A 24,002-nucleotide genomic window follows, 5' to 3' on the forward strand; every position below is an offset into this window, starting at 1 on the left:
GCGGTCTGTGAACACTGCATGCCTTTTGGGCAGCTATTCCCACGCACTGTGGGATACAGTTGGGTAGGTGCTTCCAACTGTCCTGGAGAAGGCCCTGGCAGTGCTCTCCAAAGCTGTTGCCAATGAGGGGGATGCAGCAAAGCTCACCATTCTTTGTGGAATTGACACCACCGACTCACTAGGCAGAGTGGTTTCGTTGACAGTGGCTGTGTGGTGTTTCGCCTGGTTGAGGACGACTGGCTTTTCTGGAGATGCCCAGTTCTCATTCATGGACATTCCCTTAGATGGCTCCCGTCTCTTCGGAGACAAGGAGTATTCGGTGCTGGAGTGCTTTAAGGATCGCAGAGCTATGGCCAGGTCCTTGGGCCTTTCTATGGCCCCTCGTTAGCCTCAATCCGCCATTCGCTCCTTTTGTGGCCTTGGAAGCGGCACTCAAGCTTTTCAGCTGGCTCTGTGGGTTGGGTGGTCCGTGGTTGGGTCAGCCCACCAACCCCTCTACAGCTGCAGCCTCCAAACCCTCCTAGTCTGCCTCTCTTATTATCGGCACCCAGTAGGTGAAAGGATTCGCCTTCACCTGCCCCGCTGGCTGTCAATAACATCGGACAGGTTGATTTTGCAGATTGTCCAAAGGGGCTACTTTCTCACCTTCGAGACTACCCCTCCCTCCATGCCACCTACTTATGACAGTTTGACATAGGACCGCCAATCTCTTCTCCATAAGGAAGTGACTGCTCTTTTGGCCAAAGGAGCCATAGAAAGTGCCGGTGCCAGAAGTAGGTCTGACTGAGAAACACTACCACCAACATCATTGTTTTACTAGGTCTGGTGAGTGTCCAGGTTAGGCCCAAGCAACGAAGATACACATTTTTATTACATTGTCCTAATTATGCACAGTAACATTTCTGCTGTGACCTTTTGCACATATTTGCTTGTGCAACAATGTTGGATTAGTTTCTCTGGAACTACTCTATTTACACAGCTAGCGTTGCATAACATTATCACCTTGCCTCGAACACCATGTACACAGTCTTTTTATGCACCATGTACAAATGGCATTCTATTTTCATCCACGGGGTGACAGGGCTATCTACACATCCATAACATCGCCGATCTATACGCACATCACAAGGATCCTTTCTATTATAAATGAGCATCCAAAAGATGTTATGCCTGTTAGGTCCTGCAGAATTTCGTCGTGTGACATTAGTCTCAATATCTCCCGGGAGGTATTGCTTGGGTCTCTATTCTAAGGTAAGGTAAGGAATCTGCAGTTGGAAGTCTCTATCGGATGAACAAGTTACTGGTGAAGACTCTTAACTAGCTGCAGATTCCTTACTGACGCACCCATCCTCCCTGCCCTGCGAACCGATTTCTAAGGACCTTGTTTTTCCCCTTTCTGATCCTGAGATTTTCGCACCAGTGGTCAGTGTACTTCATGGCTCCTCACTTCTGCAGTGGAAAGACACGAAATGTAGCAGAGATCAGTACGACTGGGTTGTGCCTATGTGGACACTGCAAACAAAGCCACCTCCCGGAGCACAGGAGGACTGCTCATGGAAAATTTTCGGATCCAGTCTGACGCCTGGGCATAATTTTAAGGTAGGGAATCTGCAGCTAGATAGTCTGTTCCAGATAAGGCATTACCGAAGGTAAGTAACTTGCTTTACAAGATGAGCAGGCAAGACAAACGTCTGTATCCCACTTATTTCCCATGACTTACCTGGAGATAATGTATATTTGATCAACAATCATTCCTGTCAGAGAATACTAGGATTACATTTTTTAGTTAGTGAGTTCAGGCACCCCTCTCCTCTTAAGATGAACATTCAAGAACTCCGCACAATGTATTGGAAAAGTCTTTGTAAAATATTAAAGCCTAATTCTAATCTAGATTGTGGGTGTTATTGTAGAAATAAAAATAATAGTGAAAAGCAAATATAGGACCCATGTAAGTACAAGAACAAGTAACATGTCAGATGATAAATATTTAGTAAAATCATTAATGTAATCAATATTTATCAAAATCCCTCCCTTCTTCACTAATGTATGGCTTAACACTGGAATGCATAGAATTTATAAACCAGTTTCCTAGATGGCCTTTTCCACACATACCTTTCACTCATTGATACTCAGTGTTTCGCAGTCTACAGCAAATGAGGTATGTTTGTTTGGTCCTGCTTTGCTTGAGAAAGTTACAAATAGCAGCACAAGTGCCAGTGCTTGTCCTTCAAGCACATGTTAATGACTTTGATTCTGTTGCAAAATGTTGAAGCATCTCTCTGCTTAAATGCCTGTGCACCCAACTTATATGTGATCTTCCAGCGTTACTATAAGAAAAATGGGTCATGGGATTTGGGTTGTTAATTGTGAAAAAGGATCATTTGAATTTCTTCTGCATGTTTCCCTAAATCTTCTGTTCTTTATAAAATTTGCTATTGAATACATAACATATGAGATATTGATGTACTGTCAACCTATACCATACCATCACGCTATAGAATGAGCAAAATATGCATTTATAACCAATTAATGAATGTCACAGGAGGCTCAAAAGCAGGAAAACACAAAGCACATGACCTCTATACCTGTGGCTGTGGTTAGTGTTCGGCTGGGGATGGGTTCTTGGTGTTGGGTGAAACATATCAGCAGTTAAGTAAACACTCCTTGAAATGTGCAGTGCAACACTTTGTCGATAAGGTGAATATTGTGCTAATTTAATGTACTTTGTGAAGCATCAAAAAATCAAGTACTGCTCTTTTGCAAAGTTCCTTCTAATTGGAGATGTCTTTGTTTATTTTTAGCTACACATTGGAATGCAACTATAACACTGGGCGGTGTGTCAACGCTATCCCTACAGCCTGCCATGACAATGGCAGGGCGAGCCCCCCTCCTCCTCCAGCATTCCCACCCAAGTATACCACAGACCTCTTCGAACAGGTAAGTTTGAACCTGTGCCATTAAAAGCATTGAATATAAATCACTTTGTAAAATTGCATGTTGCTTTGCGGATCAGAAGTTATTTGGGATTGAACTTTGGGCTTGTTCTGCTGCTAAATCGGGTCTCTTTGGGCTTTTCCCAGAATAATAATGAAAATAAAGGAGTCCAGCACCAATTTAGAAAGTTGCAGTGTCTTGTTTTGGTGTTGATATAGCTTTTTTAGGTCTCGCCTGGCGATGCAGCGCGAAAGCGCTGTCGCCAGCAAAATCTATTGTTATCGACTTGCCTCTCAAGTGGTACAGACCGTGGCATGCGCAGGGCTTTGGCAATTGGGGTCTGTGGATGCTCTTGATTCTAAGCTGTGTACAGCTAGTGCGCGTTAATTAGGCTGCAGTCAAAAGTGTGAACGCGCCCTGGAAAGCGTGCTTTCAGCAGCAGCGCGTGTGGCGCCTGGAGGCATACCGAGATAATTGCCTTTTTCCCTTCCGCCTTTGTTGTGAGAGCATGAGCGGCCGGCTCACTGGCACATGTTCTAGAAGCTCCTTTTGCCATTGATTCTTAGCTGATATTACGAAGTGTTTTCTTTTTTTATAGTGCATAGTGCCTAAAATGCGCTTTGTACGCTCAGAATATTAGCAAACTATGGAGTTGCCCGTACAATATTTATTTAATTCTTATACGTTGTTTTCCATAACCAACCTCCACTACTGCCGTGCCTAACCACTGTATTTCGTGGACAAATTAAGGGCACTGGTAACTTCCCTGCATCTTAAAAGGTTCCCGTTGCCACAAATTCTCAGCTAATATTGCACCTAACTACTGTGTTTCGTGGACCAATTAAGGGCATTGGTAAATTCCCTGCATCTGTCAGCATTTCCAAAGTGCTACTGCAACTTTTAACAAACTTGGCGGTTTCTCGTATGATATGCTTCATCCCGCTGTGTTGCGCTAGCCAACAAAGGACACTAGCAACTGACCTCATTTTCGCACAATGTCTTTTTAAAGAAAATCTCTGCTGATATTGTAAGGTGGTGACTTGATGAAGATTTCTGCTGATACTATAACGTGGCGACGTACAAGCTACTGCTAATAACAAAACATACATTAGGGCCATCTTAAACTTCCCTTTATCTTCCAAAAGCCTCCTCCTGCCACAATTTTCCCCGTCGCTACTATAACACAATTACATAGTGCCTAAAGTGCGGCCTCTTTGTACGCTCAGAATATTAACAAACTGTGGAGTTGCCCGTGCAATATTTATTTAACTCATACACGTTGTTTGCCATACCCACCCTCCACTACCGCCGTGCCTAACCACTGTGTTTCGTGGACAAATTAAAGGCACCGTTAATTTCCCTGCATCTTACAAAGCTTCCCGTTGCCACAAATCCTCAGCTAATATTGCACCATGTTCTGGAAGCTCCTTTTGCCATTCATTCGTAGCTAATATTACAAAGTGTTGTCTGTCTAATGCAAGAACTAACAGATAGATCACTGTTACAAACTCTAGTGGCAATAGCATGAGACAAATAAACACTTTCCATAGTTGCATTGCAATAGTGTGCACTGAATGAAAACATACACACGCTTACTCGTGTGGCAATAGCGTGGAACAAATAAATAGTTTTTGTTATTGCATAGCAATACTGTGCAGTAAATAAAAACATACACACACTTGCAGTAAAATTCTGTTAGCGAGCACCATGTGTAACTGCACTGTGTTGTGCCAGGAAAGTAAATACAACAATAATCCCTGTACATTACTGTTACTTTCTCGATTGGAGCTTGTGTACATGCACGCACAGCCACGCAGTGTGCACATCTCCTGTCCCACTTTCGAGGCAAATCCTCGCAAGCCTCATGCAGCATTACTTTCGTTTCCCGTCCCCACCCCCCACCCTGAGACCCCCCCCCCCCGATCAGTAGCCTTTCTTGTGGGGGTTCTTACCTCCGAGTCTTCTTTAAAACTGCGGCGGGGGTGGAAACTGAAGCTTCGTATTCTCCATGTCCCCGAGCCTAGCTGGTGCGCAGGGTGGAAGAAAGGCATCTGGGCTCGGCGGAGCGGTTATGACGGTGATACAGGTGATGGTGGCGAAGTCTGCAGGCGCTGCCACTGGGCACGAGAAGCAGGCCACACCGATGTGCACGCTCACGGCGTGCCTACAACGCGCGCATGGTGCTTTCACTTACCCTTGTTTTTGTTGCAGTTTTATTCAGTACAATCTCGACCCGTAGGTATTAAAGTGCTTTCCATAAGCACTGGTTTCAGTACACATGGTAAAATTCATTTGTATTTACAGTTTTTACACAGCACGATCTTTGAGGCATAGGTATTGGAGTGCTTTTCATGAGCACTGGTTTCATGACGCACAGTAACATTCATTTTTTGGTAGCATCTCGGCACTACTCTGATCTGTCTCACTGAAAGTGCACAACTTCAGCTGCATTTTTTGACTCTGTGTCGACAGTGCGGTCAGTAGTATCCTCTACGTAGCTAGTCGTACAACCTCTACAGGTATATGTGTAAGAGACGGAAACATGTGCACCAGATCGCCCGCAACTATGTACCTCCAGCTACCAGATCAGGAGGTAGCGCTGTCCAACCAGTTACCACTCCTGGTGACCTTTACTCTCCTCTTCAGTGGCCCTCAATAGGTCCTCGCTGTGCCTCTTTTCACAAACTTCCAAGGCCCTCCGACGTCAACTAGGCCCGCTTCTGTGTCCTGTCCAGTGATAAGAAGCAGGCAGGCACACCCTGCACTCCAGGCAGCGCCACTACCACCCCCTGCAGCCGAGCAGCCACCTGCGACTCCCCAACCACGCCGGCCCGCTTCGACGGGCCAACGGACGCCTGGGGACCTGCCAGGTGGCACACCCCAGCCCACAGGAAGGAAGCTCAGCAGCCGCACAGAGCACGCCACCCCGATCCAGCACCGTCCGCCACTCAATAGCCCTACCTCACCAGGCGCCACCACTCATACCGGTACAGCGCTCAATGTCTGTCGCGCCACCCCAGCAGCTCAGGCCCAAACCGCCCTGGCGTTCTCCTTACCCTGTCTGTTCTTCTCCAGCGCGCCTACACTGCTCCGCTCCTGGCTCTTCTCCAGGCGTCGTCCTCTCCTGTTCTCAGGGCCACTCAGGGAACCACGCTCAGACCTTGTCCCGCCGCTCGCTCCCGCTCCTTCGTGCGACAAGCAGACATCCCAGGGGGGGGTCCGCCGTCCGCCTCCGCTCAGGGCTTCACAGTGGTTAGAAATCCGGGCCGCCCTGCCATTTCTGCCGCACCGGGTCTGCACTTGCCCACAGCGCCTCTCCTCCGTACCGCTGGTCTTCCGCGACGGCGGGACACCTCCGTGTGTAAGAGGTCGGCGAGAGCGAGATCCAGTCCACCAGGCACGATCACCGTCCACAGGCCTCGCCAACCGCATCGGCGCCATTTTCTCCTCCGAGCCGCGGCAAGAACAATGCCTCCATTCACAAACTGTTCTGCATTGTCCTGGATCCCGGCACCTCCGCCGCACTCCTGGCACCCAGGGCAGCACCCCCACAAGGGTTTCACGGCACGCAGGGGGGTTTTGAAGGATGTTCTTGAACCAGTAAACGTTCCGGCACGCAGAGCTCCCTTAGCTGGCAGCCATTCCGCTCCACTCCGTGCCGAAGCCACGCCCCTGATTGATTGCTAGTTGTGAAGAGTGAGAGTACTTCTAAGTAACCGGACTAAAATTGTGTCTTTAGTGGGAACCAAAAACCCATTGTGGCACTAAACTCTATCAGGGTAGCGAGTATGAGTAGTTCAAGGCCTACTGTGATGTGGTGTGGGCTAGCAATTCCAATACACTGGTATGCAAGAACAACAACACTCAAACACACACATTCACTCAATCACCCCAAATACTATCCTTTACAATTCAAACATATACGTCCGTTAGATGGAAATAGTTTTGGGGACCCCGCCTCATATTATAATACACCCCTAGTGGGTCCTGAATGCCATAATCACAACGCACCTAAGCTAACCAGATTCAGTTTCAGTTTCAGTTTGTTTATTTATTTCGAAGGTTAAAAACCATCATGAAAATACATCACAGTAAAAAACATGATCACAAACTTTCTTAACAACATATCATTAAAAGAGGAAGGAAAAGGGGCATCATTTTTTAAAAAGAAGGGTTTTTGTGAGTAGTAGGACCAAAGTGCAGATGAGATACAAAAAGCCCTGCATCACATAATAGATATCTCCCTTGTCTACCAATTTCAACAGCCCATAGTGTTTCTCAGTTTAAAAGCAATTTTAAGAAAAGTTATAATAGCACATAGAGTTCGCATTTCAATGGCTCTTTGCAGAAACAGTAAAGCAGATTTGGCATGGGTGATTTTTGAGTCTTTTAAAACCCCTTCTAAAAATCTTTGACGAGGTGTTTTAAAAAAAGGACACAATAGTACAAAATGAAGGGTGTCCTGCGGAGACCTATTGTCGCAGCCGCAGGCACCCTTCTGCTCAATTGTTGGAGTAAACCCTGATGGATGAGCTAAATTGTGGTGCAACAAATTGAGCCTAAAACGAGTCATTAAAAACCTCTCATGCTGACTATACAATAAAAAGAGGTAAGGTTCTATGCCAATTTGATTCGAGACTAGCGAGTGAGCAACTACGGAGGATTTAATAGAGTCAAGCTCCCTCCTCCTGCCACCAAATTTATCCAGCAATTGCCCTTGTACCGAGTGACTGGTATATATGTCCACCAGGGATGGGTCCATAAATAATCTTTGTTCATCTATTTCCCCCAGGGAATCTTTAATATATTTCAGCCAGGGGATTTGAAGGCATTTTTCTTTCGTCAGACAATCCTGGATAATCTGTCTGGCTAGTTCCGCGTTGGGGTTTAGCCAAATTTTGATCCAGGCCAGTATGGGTCTCAGTCTAATCAAGTCTGATATATATGATATTCCCAGCTCATTGTGTGTTACTGCAGCGGAGGGGCTCAGTGGAAGTTTTAGCAGTTTTTAAAAAAAATTCTCCTCCTCACTTTGGATTAATTGAGCATCTCTGAAACCCCAGACTTCAGATCCGTAAATGGTTTTTGAGATGCTGACTGATCTATACAAAGTCAACACCTGCTCAGGGGACCACCTTCCCATTCGGCGAGCAAAGTTTGAAATGGCTCCATTTGCTGAGACAAGTCTCCTCGCCCTCTCCTCTACCAACGGGGCGAACTTCAGCTTCTCATCGAATAAGAGACCCAGGTATGGGAATGTTTTAACACTGTCCAGAACATGATCCCCTAGTTTAAATACGAATTTCTTCTGAGGTTTCTTCCCCACTATCATGATAAAGGATTTTGTCATATTTACAGATAGGTCCAATTTCCGCATAAAATCTGCGAAACCCTTGATTAGGAGTTGCAGTCCGACCGCCGTCCGGGCTAGGAGGACGGCGTCATCAGCATACAAAAGTACTGGCAGATGACGTGAGCCCACCTTTGGGCAATCAGTTCCTAGTGCTATTAGGTCGCTCTCCAGGCCGTTTATGTAGAGGGAAAACAAAAAAGGTGCCAGGATACACCCCTGCCTAACCCCGCCCGAGCACAGGAAGGGATCGGTACTCACCACCCCCGCGCTGTAGCGGACCTTGGCAATGGTGTTCCAATGGAGTTCCCTCAGGATGTTGATAAGATCCGGGTCGATTCCCAAGTTGAACATGATCGACCATAGTTTGGCTCTATTAACATTGTCAAACGCCGCTGCTAAGTCCATGAACCCCATATACATGGTACCTTCAGACGCTTTAGTGTACTTGGCAGTGAGCAGGTACAGGTTGAGGCACTGATCGGTGGTTGATCTCCCCGTTCTGAACCCATACTGGGTATCCACCAGAATGTTATGGGTGTCAGTCCAGTCCAGTAGGCGGTTAAGGAGTGCCCTCCCCAGTACCTTGGCAGAGACGTCGATGAGCGAGATTGGTCTATAACACTGCGGGCAGTCCCTACAGCCTTTCTTGTAAATCGGGACAATCACCGCAGTGGACCATGATCTCGGCAGGCCCGTTTTGATGGCTGAATTCAATACTCTCATTACCATTGGTGCCCAAAGGTCCGCGTTACTCAGGAAAAGATCCGGGGGGGTTCCATCTGGGCCCGGGGCTTTGTTTCGTGTTAACCCTAGTATTGCCTTGAGAACTTCATCCAAGGATAATTCGAGTTTTTCCGCCCTTGGCCCCCTCCATATTCCGTCACCAATGTCTACATCCTGCTGATTGTACAGCGATTTAAAATGGGCAATCCATTGTTCCGGCAGAATGTTTGAGCTAATGACTGGGGAGCTTGAATCGTGAAAACATGGTTTGTTTATGATTTTCCAGAACTGGGTATAGTCCTTGTTTTCGCCGGCCTCCCTTAAGTCTGCCCAGATTTCTTTTTGAAGGGTACTTTTTCTGATCTTGATCTGGGTTTTATAGTTTTGTCTACAACGAGTGATTTCATTTTTGTCCCTTGGTATCATTTTCAGGCTCTGTTTTAAGTCTCTTAGCGCTTTTGAACAGTTAGCATCAAACCATCTGGGCATAGATTGTAGATTTATGGGCTTCTTGGTTGTCAGGAGTTTCTCTACGATTTTAGTTAAGGATTCAAACGCCTCTACTACTCCTCTGCCCTCTATTGTAGCATCTAGACAGGTCTCTATGTGATCTTTCCCTTCGTTAACTAATTTAACATAAAAGTCTTGGGGGTTAATCAGTGACCACCTTAGGCGTCTCCCTTGATCTGTTGGTTGGATTTCTGCTTGTTGGATCACCCCTGGTACTTTTTTAATGAAATCATTCCCTTTAATTTCTGTTATAATGGGGTTGTGGTCGCTAAAGGGACTCCACTCTGTCCTGGTATTTATGATCCTTTCCCTAGCCCAGGCGGATATCATAACGTAATCTATTATAGGACCCCCGCCTTTACCCTTAAATGTTGGTATTGGGGATTCGCCTGCCTTATGAGTGGATAAATCCATGACCTTTGTAAGAGCAAAGTTATCTAATAACTTCATCAGTAGTGTACCCTCTGTGGTATGTGTAAAGTGGGGGCCCTTTTCTAAAGGACAAGCTGACCAATCAGGAGTTAAGGGGAGTAATTTGGGGCATAGATGGCAATTAAAATCCCCCATCAACAGGACAGTTGGTTCAAGCCCCGTCGCCCTTTGATCTAATTCCTTGGTTAAACAGGTCTCCAACTGCTCTAAGATTGGGAAATTTCCTTCCACCGGTCCGGAATTGTAGAAATTCACAAACAGTAAACACTCCCCCTGATGAGTAAGTCTAACTGCTTGTATATTATCTGAGGTACCATCGGAAAATGACCAGGAACCTTTCAGATCTAAGTCTGCATATAGGACTAAGCCTCCCTTTGCTCTTCCCGAGTTTGTGCCCTGTGCGGGTTTAAAGAAGCATTTGTAGCCCTCCGATTGACATGGGCCCGAATCTCTTGCCCATGTTTCCTGGAGCGCTATTAAATGAAAACATTTGATAAATTCTAGCCATTCCTTGTTTTTTAATTTGGCTTCCAGCCCTGCTACATTCCAAGATAGGATGGTCAGGCCCTCCCGCTTTTCTTTGCCTCTTGCCATGTTGGTTTCAGTTGCTCTCTCCATCCCATCTGATGGGAAATCTAGTTTAGTTGTATGTTCCTTTTCCCTCTGGGGGCGGGGTGAGTCTAGTCCCCTAGTTAATATACTCTCCACGCTCCCCCCTGTATTCCCTACTTGTGGGCCAAGATAGCAACTATTGGGCGGGCTTCCTGTTATGTTCTTTTGAGTGGAGGGAGTGAATTTGAGTCAATCTATGTCCTCTAGAGATTGAAATGGGGCATATCTGTTTCTCCATTGAGGGTAGTCACGCTGGGGATAGGGCTGTTCGAGGTGGCTTGCTAGTCTAGGTCTGTGTGGGCGCTGTGATCTAACCAGCGTCCATCCTCCCTCATCCTCCCCACGATTGTTGTTTCGTGTCCTTTGGTAGAAATACCCAAGTGGGAGGGCACAAATCGTGCTGGTTTGGTTCCTGTTGGAGTTCTTTAGGATGTACTCTACCAGAATAGTGTCCGTGAAGTTTGCGACTATACAGTCACCTCTGATATCTTTCTTTCTCCTCCCAACCCAGTTTACCCTTCTTACACTTAGAATCTCTCCTCTTTCCCCAGTATCTAAGGGTCTGTGGATGTTCAACCATCTAGAAATTTTTGAGAGCAATTGTGGATGTGTTTCTCTCTCATTAGGCCTATTTTCTGGGACCCCTGCAAAGATTATTACAAAGGGATTCGCCTCGGGGGGTAAATCTAAGTGTGGTGCCTGAGTATTGGTGTTATAAAAGGGATCAGAGTCTGTGTAACAGTGATTGTAATTCCCTTCTCTCTGCAGGCGCTCGTCTTGTCTCCATTGCATTAGTGGTTGTATGGGAGGTTTTTCCCTCTGTGTGTTATTCGCACCTTGTTGATGTCTCCCTCTAGGGTTATCGTTTATGTCCCCTTTGGGGTTTTGGACAGTGCTGGGGGGGCCTCATGAATCTGAGCTATAGCCTGTTGGACATGGCTAACACAGTTGTTATTTTGGGCCCTCTTTGTGTTTACCTTATCATTTATGGTTTCCACTGTCGGTTGTGGTTGGTCAGCGGGAGTCTTTGCGAGTGCGTGTTCTAATGCCTTAAATTGTTTGGAGAACTCACACATTATTTTATCCACCTTACTTATAATGGGTTTTAGTTGTGCCGCAATGAAGGATTCTAGCTGTTTTTTAATGTCTGTTACTACTATGTCGATCCACCCTGGGGGAATAGTGTCAACTCGGGGGTTATTTTCTTGTGAATTATATTCTTGAAGGCTTATTGGGGAGTTGGTTCTTGGGGGTGCTTTCCTCTGCCTCTGCTGACCCTTATTCCTCCCCATTCGCTTCCTTACTTTTCGAGGGGCCGTGTCAATAAGTTCAGGGGATTCTAGCCCTGAGGTTTGCGCACAAGGGACATCCACTGTGTCATAGTTTGTTTGTGACACACTGCCTTGGGTGTTTAAACTATCAATTAGTAGTACGTCTCTAGGGGGTGTTTGAGTGATGGCATTGAGATTTGGCGAGGAGGATAAACTCCGTTCCATTCGTTCAATTTCCCCTGTGACTTTTTTTTAGCATTAAGTCAATTGCTGTGGGTTTGTTCCCCTTTGCGTGGGCAGCCTCCTTTATTTCCCCCCCGTGTTATCTTGGGGGTTGTTCTCTTGGTTGACTTGGTCCCATTCGAGCGTGTGTTAGGGTGAGTGGACATCGTTCCCCTTTGGTCTCTTTCCTTATCGCCACAAAGTGCGGCTTTGGGTTCAGCCAATCCTCTTGCGTGCTGCCGTGGGGGTTTAGCGTGTAACTTTCAGGGGCTCCACTGCCCTAAGCAAGGTCCCTATGGCCAGGGTGCAGTACCTAGGTGTGGTGTCAGAGACGAGGGACCAAGGGGGGTGGCCCGTCCCGTTCCTTGGCGTCCCCGGACGGCCACAGATGGCCCCGCCCTTGTCCCGGGCTTCTCACGGGCGCCTCCTGCGCGCGACTCGCGAGGCGTACCGCTGTTTTAACGCGCCTCCGTGCGCTCGGGTGTGCCTGTGGCTGCGTCCGCTACCGCCGGGGCACCTGGGGCTTGAAGTCCTGCCCTCACGGCGGTGGCGGCGTGGATGGTGTCTGCAGCGCTTCTGGGACGGTATGCAAAGGGTGCTGCCGTTTCCCTCACGGCTCCGGTTGGTAAGTACTGCCCCCAAAGTGCGCTCGGCGCACCGCTGTTTTAACCCGCCTCCGTGCGCTCAGGTGTGCCTGTGGCTGCGTCCGCTACCGCCGGGGCACCTGGGGCTTGAAGTCCTGCCCTCACGGCGGTGGCGGCGTGGATGGTGTCTGCAGCGCTTCTGGGACGGTATGCAAAGGGTGCTGCCGTTTCCCTCACGGCTCCGGTTGGTAAGTACAACATCACATTATATAGGGATGTCTTATATTTAAGGCTGGCCTACTGGCTTTGTCAAAGTGTCACCTCGTTAATAACAATAACCATCTGTTTATACCACCATTAAAACCAATGGAAACAATCCTACTCATTTTCAACATCTAAGCATTACAGTGTTCATCAACAAAAATAATCAAGCCATGTCATTGGGCAATTGTTTGCGCAGTTCATCAAGAACTGTATGCAATTATTAATATATAAAAGAAAAGGAGTTTGGGCCAAAACACAACCCTGGCTCACTCTCTTTGATGTCAACTTTCCCTGTTTATTCCCTTTTGGGCCCCAGCGAATTAACACCCCCCTCCCCCCCCTCTCAATATCAACTGTCTTCCAGTTAGCCATTCAAAAGTGAAGGCCTGGTCCACAGTTCGAGGTCTAAATCCAGCTAGCAAATGGGTAACAATCTGATTCTCATTAATCCACTCCATTAGCTAACCCAAGAGCTGCTTTCAGAAGATCTTTTGCAAGTTATTTAACAAACTGAGAGAGGTAATGAATCAAACAATTGGGGCTTCCTTCTTTGAAAGCCGGGACAATCTCTGCTCCTTTTCAAGTTGCTGTAATCACGCAGCAGCCGCGATTGTATTAGAGACAGCATTGTTATAGGACACCCATTTGTTTGGATCGTATCTAAACAGGGCAGATGGCATCTTGACCAACCTGGGAGCCTTGCCCTACTTCTTCAAGGAAACCGCTGCTGCTGTCTCAGCAAGGTTAAAAGAAACTCTGGATGATGGGAACTCATTGAGGGATTGCCCCTGGACTGGCTATGGTTAAAGGGAGTAGAGGTTTTCAAAATGAGCAACCCACTCACATGACTGGATAGACGTCCCTAAGGGTTCAGTCAAGTTCCCACCACCCTGGCTCACTACCCGACAGAATAACATAAGGTCTTCATTTCTAGGAGGGCATTCCATTTTTTATTCTCCCAATTTTCCTTTGCAGTTATCACAAGACTATATTGAATTCTAAAGTCCCTAATCTCGTGCATGGTTCCTTATTTTTTTTTTTTTTGCATTCACAAGAATATCTTTTGTTCCCTCGCAGAATTCTGTACACTACTTGTGTGATTTTGTATTCCTAAAGGCCTAATTTAATTCTTCACAAAATAATCTTTGAGCCCTGCAAATAGGTTAATGTGCTCATCAAGAATCAGTTCCCTCAATTTTTAAGTATTGTAACCACATTGGTATAAATGCCTGAAATGGCCCTGGGAGAAGAGCATACAGCATTCCACTGCCTATTCCCACTGTTGGTACCACCAACACAAGGCCGAGCATGGCACGTGATGTCCAATCCCGGACAGTTAAAATCAGTTTTTTATGGTCCCACTCAACCCTAAATATCACTACCATGTTTCACCTAAATCTCCATATCCTAATGTCTGAAAGAATGTAAGCAGTATGGTTGGAAGTACATTCCTCTACTGAAAGGGGAACCGGAGTGGCATCAGGTGGGAGGGTGTGGGGGGTGGGGGGGGTATTACATGCTCGAAGGCCATGTACAAGGGTTAAATCTGCCATTTGGAGGGTAACCGTAGACAGGTGACTCCTTAAAGGGGACGTTAACTCAGGAATTCCCCACAATGCACATTCATTGGAACACAAATCCTGGATCATACCCTTTGATTCAAGTCCCATGCAACAATAACATAGTGGGACCTGATATGAGGCCAGGATTTTGTCAAATGAGTAAATGGTTGGTGATTTTTTTCTGGTTGGCAAAACTATTATAGATGTAAACTAACTGAAGAGGTGTTCCTATAGAAGGAGTTACATTTCAGATGACGAAAAATTAAACTCTGAGCAAATCTGTGTACTACTCAACCAGATAAGAAAGCTGTAGTGGTTGCTACATAGCAGTAGTGGTGGGGCACGGAGTGATATGATGGGGGGGTTAAAAAGTAAAAAAAGAAAAGGGGCAAAGAAAAAAAACCACACCCCCTTCTTGGCGGCCGCTTTCCTCTGTCCTAGTCAGGTTGACGAACCAGGAAGCACCCAGGCTCCCGACTCCCCTGACCAATCACAACGCTGCTGTGCTTGGTCTGAGCGTCGTGCTTTGGTGCTCAACCAGGGAATGGGAGGCTCTGCATGTTCTCCATTGGGCTGTACAACACAGCCTGGTGGATTACATGCGAAGTGCGCATGATGGTTTTGCTGGCCCAAGACGGCCAGCCAAGCAGTCATGCGCCCTTAGGAGAGTGCTATCCCTCCTTCACCTGCTCTGCGGGAAGCGAAGCCCCTCCGGAAGCTCCTCCGGCTGTACATAGCCAATTCTTATCATTTTATTTTTCTTGTGGGGCGACGCCCCTCCGCCTTAGCGAAGGAGCTGTCCCTGCAAGCAAGTCACATGATAGTTGTCCTACTGATAACCTGACAGCAGAGACCCAATAACTCTTAAATCCACTTCTATGAACATTTTATTTGACCAGTGTCTCCTGTAAGAGACAAATCCCTTGCCCATCTATAAATTGACCCTACTCACTGGACTGTCCTCTATTTTCGACTTAATCCCTGCGAGATACCAATTAAAAATAGCTGTGCTCTCGGAGGTGGCGGTAACAGTCTGCAGTGAGATCACGCAGATAGTGAACCTCTCCCTGGCCGCAGGCGCAGTTCCCCAGGTTTGGAAACAAGCCAAACTCCTGCCGCTCTTGAAGAAAGCAGGATTGGACGTGTCGGTTCCGGGAAACTACCGACCCATATCCCTTCTACCTGCTCTCACGAAAATCTGTGAGAAGGTAGTTCTTCAACAAGTGGAGAGCTTTGTCGAAACATCTAATGCCCTCCACCCTGCCCAATCGGGCTTTAGGTCTGCTTATAGCACCGAGACGGCCCTGGTGGAGATGACCGAGGCAATTCAGGAATGTCTAGACGGAGGTGGCAGAGCGGTCCTAATTTTATTGGACCTCTCTGCCGCTTTCGATACTGTCCCCTATGACCTCCTCCTCGGTCGGCTGTCTGCCATAGGTATTGGGGGAGTGGTGCTGGAATGGCTGTCCTCTTTTTTATCTGATAGGACCCAGCAGGTCTGGATGCCCCCCCATGCCTCTGAGCCAAAGCCTCTGCTTACAGGGGTCCCGCAGGGGTCCACACTTAGCCCCCTACTGTTCAATGTGTACATTACACCCTTGGTATATCTAGCTGAACAGTTTGGGGCTAAAATCTTAGGGTATGCTGATGACACCCAATTGTTGTTCACCTGGCCAGACGACAATCTGGACACGTCTACAGTTCACCTGTGTCTGTCCTCGGTATTTCGCTGGTTAACACAGGCCCAGCTGAAGTGCAATGAGGACAAGTCCGAAGTGCTCTTTTATGGCTCCTTCCCCCCCTCATTTAAGAGCACACTTTGGCCTTCTAACATTCCCTGCCCAAAAGAGATGGGGAGACCAGCAAAAAATCTGGGCATTTGGTTTACGGAGGATCTCAGATTTGAGCATCACATCAAAAAACTTACAGGCACCTGTTTTGCCACTCTGAAAATGCTCCGCAAATTTTTCTCCTTGCTCCCTAGGGAGGCCAGAGAGTCGGTTGCCAGGGCGCTCATACTGGCTCGCCTCGATTACGCGAATGCACTGTTCAGTGGCATTCCGGCATACCTGGTCAAACGCCTCCAAATTATTCAGAATGCGGCTGTACGCCTACTATTTAACATCCCCAGGTGGAAGAGCGTTCGCGCTGAGCTGCGCTCGCTTCACTGGCTTCCCGTAGCGCAACGCATTCTGTTTAAATCTTTGGTGTTGGCGTTTCGTGCAATTCATGACCAGGGCCCCTCGTACTTGAGAAAGAGATTCACAAGGTATATCCCGGCACGCACCCTGAGATCCGCCTCTTTGTTTAAACTGTCCCTTCCCAGTTTTAAACGTGCCAGACTGGGCGGCCAGTCGCTGTCTGTTGTGGTGGCTCGGGCCTGGAATGCCCTCCCTCTCCATCTGCGCTCCACGCCGACAGTGGCTGCTTTCAAAAAACACCTGAAAACTCACCTATTCAAGAGTGCAGTCTAGGAGGATTCCTCGATGTTTTGTTCTTTGCCTTTCTGTCTTTCCCCCGCGCCAGGATACTCTCCAGTAACAGAGCGCGTTACAAAACGGTTTATACTTATACTTATACTTATTTGTATACATTGGTAATGGAACAGGAAGTATAGCTGTGGTGACCATATCGGCTAATGGAGGATCGGCTAGGGTAGCAGTAATTACTGGCAATTTATCTGAATGCAGATAGGTCTGGACCGCAGAGATCACTTGGGATTTTAGTGTTCGAGATCCAGGAGCATAGGTAGCAATGAATTTTCTAGAAACTTAATCTTGCAGGCACAGTCCCCAACTTACAAAAATGGGATATGAGAGGTGCTGCAAAGTCTTGGACTTTCTGGACGGAAATAAGCCATTGGTTCTCAGGGAAACTTAAGTGCCTAGAAGCAATTTGTGGGAAAATAGAGGGATGCCTTAGGGTGATGGATTGAACTTGAGGACTCGGGTTGGAGATTGTGACTAAAAAATAACCCAGTGTGATGGGTTTAATAGTACCTTGGTTCACAAAAGTTTGGATGCACATAGACAACAATCCTGTGTCAGTAGTTGGAATCCTAAACTTTATGACCAAACAATCTCCCGCTATACTTTCTTCATGGGTATACCAATCCACCCTGCAAACCTTCAAATATAATGCAAAGCAGAAATAGGAAAGTCTGCATTAGTAGGGAGCCAGTGAAGTACCTTGTTTTTAGGAGATTCAATACTATCTGGGGCAAGTCGGGGACCTTTGACAAAAACTCCCACGTACTCGCATGCCTCTGAGTGAAGATTAATTGTAGAGAGACTTGGGCTCTGCTGGTGCAATTTTATATCTGCCCCATCCTCTCACCCCCTTGCCCTCCCTCTTACCCCCTTGCCCTCCCTAGCAATAAAGTATACTCATTGTGGCAAGTGAGCTTTGTTGCCCCTGGATTTGGGGGTGAGATAGATTTGAACTAGAGCTACCTGCCGCATTTTTGTGCATGCACTTCTCAATCCAGGTTCAATAGTCAGGGAGGGGACAGAAGCGCTAGGCAATGCAATTTAATTCAGGCACAATAGCCCCCAGGCGGTCATAGATGGGTTTTAAATTGGCCTCTAAGATGAGTTATTTTCCCACTCAATGCTATTTCAATGCCAGAAAGATGAGCCAAGCTACATCCAGCAGCATCCCCCTGAACAGCAGGAGTAGATAAGAGTGCCTTTCGATCTGACAGTTGGCAACTGCCTTTTTAGTGGCGCCTGCTTGACTGGTAAAAAAGACAAGAATGGCAATTATGCAGAGGGTGCAGTGGGTGAATTGCAAGGTGTATCAGCTGTAGAAATATTAACTGGTCGTATAAGTCCCTTTGGGAATGGCAAACTATTAGATGGAACAAAAGTAATTTGTGCTGGTGGGTCATGTGTAAAAGATGGACGATGTTCAATACGTTGAATTTCTTTAATTATCACACCTACAGCACACTGAATGTACACATCTAGTGAGGTGCTCATTGGCAATTTAGGTGAGTTAGTTGCAGCTTTGTCTTCCCCATTCCTAGTGGTAGTAACTAGATAACGAGAGGCAGCCAAGAGCAAACGTGTGGGGGTGGGGGGGGGGGGGGGGGGGTGGGGCAGGAAGCAAGATAACAGTATAAAACAGTACCTCAGCAAATTATACGGAGAAATGGGAAGTGTAGCCTAAAAATAAGGCCCGGCCTGGGCTCTTCTGGGCTATGACTGGCGAAGACACTTAGCCTGGGCATTGCTGTGCATGTCCTGCACAGTGCTTTATAGCGTGTGATAGCTTCGCCCTCTTCTGCCACGTCATGACTTGCACTGTCTCCTAGGACCTGCACTCCCCACCCCCAACAGTAAGGCATTTGTATTCAAAGTAACCACAAATGTCATATCACCACCAACAAACCATTCCTATTCAAAGCAACTATGACCAATATGTCAATCTTTCTTTTACACTCTTAAGGCCACACATGCAGCTGTAGGATCAACTATTAGGGGACCCTGCCCTCCCGAGCGGAAGAGAAAAAGCTCCAGCTCTAGGAATGCTTAGAAAATATATAAAACTCTCCTGGGGTCATCCGAGAATGGACCCTGGTGGTGAGGGGCAGGTTGGGAGGGGGAGTTCCTGTCTTGAGCCACGGGGGCCATGAGGTAGGAAAAACCACTATCTGTGATGGCTCTCTTCTGTTTTCTGGGTCCCGTTACTCAGCTCTGCACTCGCTGGCCCTAACCAGACTACTTCTTTTGTTGTGCGGGCTCCCGGGTGATGGAGGCCCGAGGGGCTATACTCATTTAGGGGAGGGAGCCCCATGCAGCCTCTACACCCAGGAACTAAATAAAGATACACTGATCCTGGGCCCTGCCCCACCCTGGGGGGTTTCAAGGAAATGGTGACGGAACCCCATTTTTGTGGGTAAAAGTCGAATCTTATAAAGAGGAATATCTCTGGCCATATTACTTCATTTTACTCCAGCCTGGGCTCGTTTTGGCCTGGTGGCGGGTTCTAGCCAACAGGGGCATTTTCAACAGGCCTCTAAAGGGATGCATTCTGAAGGCAGCAGGATTTCCTTCCCTGCTTGGCTCCGGGTGCTCCTTTTCTGTTGGTCGGGGCATCTTACACAGCACCTCAACGACCGGCACGCGGAACACCCTCATTCTAGTCCTGGGTCAGCTGGTGACAACCTGATACCTTATCAGGATGGATTAAGGATCCTGACAAGGCTTCGGGTTACTTCTCTTTCCATCTGGTCATCCTTCATTTTGTTGTCTCTTCATAGGTCCAGGACCTTCTCAACTGTCTCTCTCTTGTGCACAGGTTTTAAGAGGGGGTAGAATGTTCTAGATGCTGTCCAATCCTAGGATGCCTCATCCTCCCTCCATTCCTGTCCTAAAGCTCTTGCACACAAGTCTGGGATGATCTGTAATGGCGACGTTTTTGTAGGAAAGAGCTCCTCTGAGGACTTCCACTCTGCCCCTAGCTGCCATCGCTGTTTGAACCATTCCCACCAAAACTTCAATGGGGAGCCCCTTTTGTGTTGGCTCTAGAGATCTGGACTTCCACATTTCTTCAATGGGCCTGGGCTGACCCAGCCCAGATGCAGTGTGACAATCTAATTATCAGATGCAGATTCCCCCCACAGCCATTCCTCTTCCAGGAACTGGGTCCATCATTGCTCGTACCTTGTTTTGTGTGAGAAGGTCTTTGTTCTCTGGGCTAGGGAGCAGATGAATGAACAATACCCAGATGGGGGCAAAAGGCATGCCATCTGATTATGAGCTGAAGGATACAATCATTTCTGCAGTCCATTTGATGTGTGTTGGCAACTGCAAAGTTAAACTCTGTTTGCATGTTCGACTCCAGTTTGACATCCTGCTGGACTTTGTAGGCCTAATTGGAGTGCAACTGCACTTTATGGCATATTGAAATGCATTGTAATCACCATAGAGTTTTCAGTAACCACTGCTGACCTATCTCTGAATGCCCCTTTAAAATTATACGCCCTACCCCAGATCTGCTATAATCCATGCAGTGTCCCTTCTGTGTCAGTCTACCTATGCACAATTACTGGGCTGGGCACAACGGTAGTCTCATACACTGAGCCTGCACACATGTTCATGTGTAACTAGCACCAGTGCCTCTTACTGCAGCTCAGGGGTCTCTTACTTTTTCTGTAATAGGAGTTACTTTAGTAAAATGAAAATCATCCCTGCTACTAATATTAGTGTTGTAAAAGAATATCTTAGTGACCACAATATGCAAGATTAGCACCAGCGATCACCTCAGTTCATCAGGCACATTTTCAAGTAGTAATGCAGAAAAGGCTTAGCCAGTGTGGAATACCTCTACATGGGTAATGAATGGACATAGCTGCAATGCCCTTGGCACCAATGTTACTATATTAGTAGAAAGTCTCCCCAATTCCATATGATTTTTCAATGAACTATCTTTAAATATATTTAGCAAATTTGCTCCAAACATCAGTTTATGATTTTTGAAAATATACATCTTTGTCTTTAATAAACACTTTTCAATTTTCTAGTTCCTATATTAATTCAACTAAGCAAATGCTTATAATTTAGTAGGCTGGAGTTAATTCATTGAGAGCGAATAGTTAGTATGAAGAGAAGAAGGGGTGTAACCAGCACCTTGTTTATGGCCTCGTCTTCAGTATTGCTATGGAGTAGGAAAGGTGAGGCGTCCAGGGTAACCAGCTAACTAATTGAAACCGGACACTAACATACAGGTGAGGATGGTGTCTGCCAAAGTGAAAGAGCAGAAGACATGTCATCAAAATGAAGGTGAATCACTTTGACACACACTCCGGAGAAACCCAGGAAAAAGGTACCTCTTTGAACTGTATGGAAAACATTGTCCTAGACTGTGAATTTAAATATTACTGTCTCCAAAGTAAAGAGAGAACTGCAGAGGAGACAGCACATTGAGCAGGTCTAGATTTCAGTCAGGTAGGGACTGCAGACCTTTCAGTTTCCTGTTAGAGGAGTAATTAAGAATTTGAGCAAACATCTGGCAGAATTCTCGAAGGTTTTTTCCTTGAACTAGCAGGTACAATTGCAAATTGTGACTCCTGTATGACATTTGAAGGAAGCAACGCATGGTAGATTAAAATAGAATGAAGCAGTTCTAGGTCTGCATCCAAATGAGGGTAAAAATGGAGGACTACAAACTGAATTGGCAGAGGGTAATGGAGGAGACCTATCTTTGGATATAAATGTAGGTTGGAAATAGGAGTGTCTGAAAGGCACTCATTTAAATCTGTGAAACTGGAATAACTTGGGTGCATATCGAATTTGATGCAACTTAGGAGTGGCTGGTGATCAAAAGTCTGAAACAACTGCTACTTCCTCTACTAATCTGAGAATCCTGAGTTCATGTATTGCTTGAAGAGAAGGGCGAGTTATGAAGAAAGTTCGAATAATGCAGTGAGTGATAATCTTGCTACTCCTCCAGTGTCTGTCTGTTTTACAGAGTTGTATCAAGGCCTCAGAACCCCAATTATTATGGTTGCCCCATGTCAAATAATGTGTAAAGGTGAATAGTGAAAATGTGTGTGACCTTTCTTGAGGCTTGGATCTAGGAATCCCACACAGCTCATGCAACAATAAGGTGCCTAGTTTTTTTTTCTTTCTATGGATTAGTATGATCGTGTATTTTAACATTCTTCATGCCTACTGCAAGCATATAATCAATGTAAAGAAGTAATATTAGAAATTGACCACTTGTAATCTTTCCAATTGATACTATGAAAAGTGATTTTAGAGACGAAGGGCTTATGTTGGTGCCATTTCCATATTTTGTTTACTTAAAAAAACAAAAAACTTAACATGTTCTGGAAACTTGAAATGTGGAAACCACAAACCCCGAATAATATTTTAAACACCCATTTTCATGGTTGTACTTGGAAGTTGGTATGCAAAAACATCAAAAAGTCAAAAAGTCATTATGTGAGGTCAGTGCAGTGGGAAAAGAATATAAATGTTATACAATGCCATAAACTAGTTAAATGTAAATGGCTCAGGGACTGAAAATGCAATACTGGGCTCATTTTGTCCGAAAGATGATGCATGTTACATGTAAAAATCACAATAGCATTAAAAATTACACATATAAAAATATACTTATGTAAAAAAAATAAAAGTAATTGTTTACAAAAATGTCAATCATGCCTGCAATAAAAAATAAAGGCTCCCCTACCATTTAGTGGAAGACCATAATCCAGGAGCCTTTACTAGAGAGATAATAATCAGCAGAAAAAGTTAAAATTGTGGGCTGTGAAAACAACTGCTCTTCTTCATAAATAAAGAAGGTGGCTGAATAAGTCGACTTAAGCCTAAATCCAACCAGTAATATGTCTGTTTCTCTTCTCCTCTCATCGGAACACTTGAAACTAACCCCTAATAATGATCCCCCTAATAAGGTTTCCTTAAGCCATCTGATATGCAGTTACCAGACTCATCAGATTTTTGAAGAAGTATAGAGGTATCAGACTAAACCTAATAAACTTGCCCTGACTACCTTTGCCCTAACTGTATCCTCTCCAAAACCCGCTGCATCACCTGCAAGACAGTTGCTGCTAAAGCTCTTCCGCTTACAGAGATGAAGAAAACTAACCACTTGCATAGTCTTGTCCTAATAAACGGTGATTATCTGGTTTTATTAGATTATACTCCATCTACAGTGCCAGATGGATTGCTTGTCAGTTTATAACGGATACAACTGCTTAGTGATGAATTTGAAGAAAACAAACATTATTCATTTTGGCAGCTGTAAATGTAGTTTTGGGTGGAGAGTTGTCAGCCCATAGTTTCAAGTACAATACAATTATGTATATCTTTGTGTTACTTTAAATACTGGTCTTAATTGGGATTTGGAAGGCCTAAAAATAAGTTACGTTTGCAGGATCTGAAAATTTTCAGCTATAGTTATTGTGGTCATTCTGCATTGCCTCTCCTATATGCTTTCAATGCAAATTTGTTGTGTGCCTGCCTTGTTTACTCACCGAAGACCTATGATAAGTTGCATTGAATTAAAGCACTTGCGGATAGATGGCTATTTCATGTAAAGCAGGTTTCCATATTGGCTCTTATTAGGCAAGAGGTTAACCTAATCAGTTGCGGAGCCGTGCCTTTCGAAGCACACCTACTGTATAGATTATGATTTGCATTCAGTTTGGAATCCTCTGTGGCAAGACATCTGAAGGGGTAAAGATCCAACTATAAAAATATTTTTGGGTATTCTGAAAGGTTAGTACTGAAATTCGCCCTCAACTGTTTGGAATCATGAAAAAATCATTAGCAGCTATGTGAACTATGTTAAGTAGAATGTTAGAATGAGTCTTTTTATTGGTAATTGTGATCAGTTTATATCTCGCCCTAATTATCTTTCAAGAGATTTTTTCAACTGAGAGGTTTATTTTGACAGATGAGAACGTTTGTTTGTGCTGTTTTACACAGTTTAGGCATGTTAGTACACATGAAAAATGAAAAAACTGAGTCCCTAAGAGTGCACGCAGGGATCTTTATGAAGTATC

At 45.8% G+C, this 24,002-nt stretch overlaps 1 protein-coding gene across 4 annotated transcripts in view; it reads left to right on the forward strand.

The window, feature by feature from the left end:
- Positions 1–24,002, forward strand: part of AGBL5 (AGBL carboxypeptidase 5) — a 503,530-nt gene that overhangs the window by 164,147 nt on the left and 315,381 nt on the right. For all 4 annotated transcript variants that reach the window (XM_086928124.1, XM_086928123.1, XM_086928126.1 and 1 more), the window contains exon 10: positions 2,802–2,937. In XM_086928124.1, the coding sequence (XP_086784250.1) occupies positions 2,802–2,937 (136 nt within the window). The remainder of the gene's footprint in view (positions 1–2,801; positions 2,938–24,002) is intronic.

Source organism: Lissotriton vulgaris, chromosome 6 (genome assembly GCF_964263255.1).
Source record: "Lissotriton vulgaris chromosome 6, aLisVul1.2, whole genome shotgun sequence".
NCBI lineage: Eukaryota > Metazoa > Chordata > Amphibia > Caudata > Salamandridae > Lissotriton > Lissotriton vulgaris.